Genomic DNA, 6,000 nt, shown 5'->3' on the forward strand with positions numbered 1-6,000 from the left:
TCAGTCTCATGTTCTCCACTCCCCATGACCAGCATAGCAGCTGGATATGAAAACCTTAGGATCATCTTGTCGCTGGTCTTGGATCCAATCAATGACTCCACATAATCTGAGGACCTTGGGATGAGTATTCCCAGGTGGAAATAGAGAATAAAGAGAATAATTAGCGTAGTTGCTGTTCGTATATAAACAAGATGCAGAAACTTGTGTGGAAACCCGCTAAGTGATGCATTGAGTGTATGCTTTACACTTTTTTTGTCCCTGATTTATCAGGAGTCACCACAGCAGAATGAACCGCCAATTATTCCAGCATATGAATTACACAGTGGATACCTTTCCAGCTGAAACCCAGTACTGGAAAACACCCATACACACTCACGTTTACACACACTTATACACTACTGCAAATTTAGTTACCTATTATTCACCTATACTGCATGGTTTTGGACTGTGGTTTTGAGGCCGTACTTCTTTATTTTTACTTAAGTAAAAACGTGTAGTCAGTACTTTTACTTTTACCAGAGTCGTTTTAAACATGAGTATCTGTGCTTCTACTTAATTAAAGGATGTGTGTACTTTTGCCATCTCTGAAAGCAATACAGTTGTCGCACAACCCTCCACATGAACTGTGTTATTTCTGCTCATTTTAATGAAGTAGTTTGAACAAACAGCAAACATCATTTTTTTGAGTGTAGTGTTGTTAACGTTGTATGTGTTCATATACAGTTAAAGTTAGACCCTCCTTTAAAGTATTTCCCATTATCTTTCTCTTTTGGATGAAGTCTTGTTTATTTTTTTATTTTGTCTGTTAATATTATTAGCCCCCGTAAGAAATAAATATATTATTACATTTTAATTGGCTACATAACAAAACACTGTTGTCCAACGTCTTGATTAATATGTATAATATGTAAAAGAAATTGCACTCTAAAAATATTGTTTAGATAAAACAAAACAAAAAAAATTAAATAAATGAACGGAACAGTTTGCATTAATATATTGAAGTTATGAAAACATCTAACAAAATGAAGTTCAGACATCAAACTTTATTATGTTGGCCAAATCTTTTCCTCTTCAATCAGAGGCATTTTTACATAGCAAAAACCTCAAGCTTTTAAGTTGAGTACTCCAAAAAATATTTTTTTTTAATTAAAATTGAAAACAAATTCAGTTGTATAAAAAAATAACAACAAAAAGCATCAGGTGTGTGGACTTAAAAACAGAAGACAACTCCATTAGTGTGAGTTATCAACACAATTTCTTTGGGTTGCTAAAAGTTAAATATTGTTTTCAACAAGTAACACCTTAGAAAAAAAGGGCTCTCCAAGTACCATGATAATGACCAGTATTAAAATACAGTAGAGTAACAGGCCTAATTAAGCAAAAAAAATGAAATAATGAAATCTAAATATTAACTTGTTTGTTAAATATATGAGTTTGATCATATATTTTAATTTGATATTAGATCTGCTTACTGTGCATTAGAGTAGGCTTTGTGTGTTGGAAAAGCCTTTAATTAAATATAATTAAACCATACCTGGGATATTAAAATACGTGATACGCCCCAACAATCATTACAAATATGGGGATGAGATGGCTTTAAATGATGGATCACATAACAAACATTAGAAAATGTAAAATAAAATAAAAGATTTACCCTGTTAAAATCAATTTACTGATAACATCAGTGTTATGCGTTAAAGGGTTGAAAGTGTTTTCTTTTTTTACTTTAATTATTCATTGATACTTCAGCGTACCACTAGAAGGAAGCTTGTGTACACGTACCACGGTTTGAGAACCACTGGAATAAGCTAAATTGGTCATTGTGTGTGTGTGTGTGTGTGTGTGTGTGTGTGTGTGTGCGTGTGCGCTTGCATGCGTGCTCACTCAAAAAAATGTTTGTTCAAATTATTTATTTAAATTGAGCTGAAACAACACAATTCTTGAGATTTCATTAGGACAACTTAATTTTTTATGTTTAATCCACATAAATTTCACAAAAAAACTTAATCAATTTGTGTTGGGACAACATGAATAAGTTGTGTGAAACCCTGCATGTTTTGCAGTGAAGGGGCATCCATTGCACTGTAAAAAATTAAGGGTTCTACACAATTCATTCATTTTGTCCCAACACAAATTTATTAAGTTACTTAACAGTTTTGAACATATATTAAATTGTCCCAATGAAATCTCCGGAATTGTGTTGTTTCAGCTCGTTTTTAATTAAGTAGTTTGAACAAGCAAAAAATAAAATAAAATAAATTTTTTTGAGTGTGTGTAAATTATATGCTGGAATAGTTGCTGGTTCATTGCACTGTGGCGACCCCTAGTAAAAATAACTAAGCTGAAAGAAAATTAATGAATGAATAATTGATTATGTTTACAGCACAAAATAATATGATTTATAGATTGCTCATAGATTGTTTTCTTGAGTTATTGTAGTTACACTCAAAACCGTCTGCTGCTTGTTCAAACTACTTATAAAAAATTAGTTGTAACAACACAATTGTTTCAATCACAATTTGTATTATCTTCAATCCACTTAAATTTGTAAAAAACAATCAAGTTAATTTATGTTGGGACAACATGAAGGAATTGTGTGAAATCCAGGATTTTTTAAAATAATGCTAATAAAGGACCTGACTTTCAAATATTCAAGTTGCATCATGTATGCTAGTTCACTTAACATGATACATGTATGATAAAGATACACACAACATGTTGTTTTATTTTTGTCCTTAAAATCACCTGACACCTTGTTTACACCATTTGTAAAGCTGCTTTGTTGATTTCTTGTGAAAAGCTCTAAACAAATAAACTTTTGATAAGCATTTATACAGAAATTGTTAAATGTCTAGTTGAATTTATTACTTATTTATTATGTTTTAGTCTCGTTACATTGTTTCAGAATGCTTAAATATTTTTCAAATGTACTTTCCTGAAATGTTTTGTTTTTAATCTTTTTAAGCAGATTTAATATTAAATTGTCAAATCTCAAAGTGCAAAGCGCAGGGCGCAAACGCTTTCAAGGCGTGTTGGAATCCACTTTTGCTAATTTAAGGACGGAAAATTTGCTTTGCGCCATGGCGCATGGTCTAAAAGGGTTGAGCTTATTCTCTTAATGAGTTATAGGTGTGTTTTGAGAATAAAACAAACAGAGTCTCATCTCCCATTCCCTTTAAGAGCCAGTTGCGTCATGCCACGGGTGTATTTGCTATTTACATGACGTAAAGTAAGTGTAAGTGGAAAAACTGAGCATTTCACTAGCAAGAAAACAGTTAAACAGAGCATCTGCAGCTCGAGAATGAGAGATAAATTATTACCTTTCACTTTCACTCTCATGGATAGGGAAACCTTTACGCACAGACATCAATTAGCCTACACATAATTAATTTCGTTTGTTAAGCACAAAGATTTGTTTCAAAACTATTTCTAAATTCAGTTCTAATGTCCAGCAAACGAATAAATGAACAATAATAACAAAATGTGTTCAAAAACCTGAGTTATATCCTAAAACACATGCTGTGCCCCATATGGTCTAAAACCTGCAGGTGGACAAATCAGCTTGTTTTTAATAAAACAAATATAAATATGCAAATAATAAATAATACTGCTAATAATAATAACATTAAAAGCAAATTGAATGAGCTGAAAAAGCCCCCAAGATGAAGAAAGCATGAAGGCAGTGGTTTTTAAATTCATGTAGGCTAGAAAAAAATATGTTTTGTAATATTTTAATCCTTTATATATATATATATATATATATATATATATATATATATATATATATATATATATATATATTCTTTTTTATATGTAAAGATATTTGCGTATTGCTCTACATCTTGTGTGTATTAGGCAGTGTGTAATCGAGGCGCAGCTCTGCGCCGGACAATAGACCGGCTTTGTTCTGGCTAAAGAACAGACTATTATAGTTTCTCAAAATAGTAACGCACCAAAACACGCCTGCTTTTTTAGAGCAGAACGCCTATGGGCGCACATATGAGTGCAAATGCCTTTGCTATTTTAACAGCTTGGTGCAAAATGTCAAAATGACTCTTGCGCCGAGCTGAAACTAGCCACATTGCCACATTGCGCCGGGTGTATGATAGGGCCCCATGTGTGTTACTTGTTTTGTGTGATGTTTATGAATTATGTGCTGCACCAATAGTTGCCCATTGACCTTATGATAATAATAATTTTGACTTGAATCTTGACTTGATAGAAGTATAGAAATTATATATATATATACATACACACACACAGCTGAAGTCAGAATTATTCGCCACCTTTGAATTTTTTTTCTTTTTTAAATATTTCCCAAATTTCATTTTATTTTTACTTGAATAAAAGCAGTTTTACATTTTTTAAACACCATTTTAAGGTCAAATTATTAGCCCCTTTAAGCAATATTAGTTTTGCATTGTCTCCAGAACAAACCACTGTTATACAATGACTCACCTAATTACCCTAACCTGCCTAGTTAACCTAATTACCCTAGTTAAACCTTTAAATGTCACTTTAAGCTGTATAGAAGTATCTTAAAAGAATATCTAGTCTAATATTATTTACTTTCATCATGGCAAAGATAAAATAAATCAGTTATTAGAGATGAGTTATTAACACTATTATGATTAGAAATGTGTTGGAAAAATCTCTCCGTTAAACAGAAATTGGGGGGAAAATAAACAAGCGCTATAATAATTCAGGTGGGCTTATAATTCTGACTTCAACTGTATACAGTAAGTACAATGTAAAAATGTATGTTCATAATAAGTGTGTCGTACCAAATAATTTAATTAAATGTAAGTAAACTTAATATAAATTTAGACCAAATATTATACTGGTTGTCTTTTGAATTCTTTTCAAGCATTTAAGCTTAAATAGGTCAAAAATAACGAAAGTAAATTGCTTAAATAAACAGTATAAATGAAGTTGACTGTATTTTATTTTCATTGGATGCTTTTATTTAATCAGATTACTCTCTTTGCAGTCTGGATGGTGAAGACCTTCAGCTCTTCAGAAACACAATGAAGGCTCTGCTGGTGTCTCTGCTGGGGTTTAATCTGGTTATAGTCATGGGGTGAGAGATTTTACCACAATAACATACTCATTTATAATATTAATTTTTCAGTCAAGCTGTATTATATCAAGACCCTTGACACTGAGCATTAACCATTGAACCCTATATGGCACTCATTGAAATACACTCTCAGAAATAAAAGTACACGAGCTGTCACTGGGGTGGTACTCTTTAAAAAGGTACACATTTGTACTTAAAGGGTCCATATTGGTACCACAAAAGTATATGTTAGTACTTAAATATTTCAATAGTGACTCTTTTGTACTTTTTAGGTACTAATATGTCCCCTTGAGGTATTAATAGGGACCTTTAAGGTACAAATTTGTACCTTTAGAAAAGGTACCACCCCAGTGACAGCTACTGTACCTTTATTCCTTTATTTCTGAGAGTGTCGTGTCGGGGATTATTGCAAGACTATTTCTACCTTTTTACATTTATTATAGGTGTTATACTTTTTTTCATAATTACATTGTAATCAATGTCAATGAAGTTATCAGACAGTATAGGGATCTATAAGGTGAAACTGTATGCATCTTCATGTTCAGGCACTGGTGTGAGCAGGTGGTCGAGGAGCAGGTGGAGAGACTGGTTTCTCCCCGTCAGCAGCAGGAGGTGGACTGCTCCTCTGTTTATCAGTTCAACACTCAGGGCTGGAGGCTGGATGTGGAGCGCATGCGGCACGAACACGGAGGAGACGACGGCATCGCTCGATATTACCAGAGACAAGGCCCTAAAGCTGCCTGCTACATATTCAAGTGAGAGAAACATCACTGTTCTGATCCCTCCATCATATTTCTGACATAGGTTTTAGGTGTGTGAGTGTTATAAAAGTGCAGTTTTTACTTGTGAGAGTCATTTACTGTTGGTGTAACCCAGTAGCTCTCAACCAGGAGACTCAATCTAATATTTTTTAATATATA

The 6,000-nt window shown here is 32.9% G+C and overlaps 1 protein-coding gene across 1 annotated transcript in view; it reads left to right on the forward strand.

Annotated features, from left to right (window-relative positions):
- sspo (SCO-spondin) overlaps positions 1-6,000 on the forward strand; it is a 188,449-nt gene that overhangs the window by 28,335 nt on the left and 154,114 nt on the right. The window contains exons 4-5 of the mRNA XM_073941181.1: positions 4,991-5,080; positions 5,626-5,835. Coding sequence (XP_073797282.1) covers positions 4,991-5,080; positions 5,626-5,835 — 300 coding nt within the window. The remainder of the gene's footprint in view (positions 1-4,990; positions 5,081-5,625; positions 5,836-6,000) is intronic.

The sequence above is a fragment of the Danio rerio genome, chromosome 24 (genome assembly GCF_049306965.1).
Source record: "Danio rerio strain Tuebingen ecotype United States chromosome 24, GRCz12tu, whole genome shotgun sequence".
NCBI classification, from domain to species: domain Eukaryota; kingdom Metazoa; phylum Chordata; class Actinopteri; order Cypriniformes; family Danionidae; genus Danio; species Danio rerio.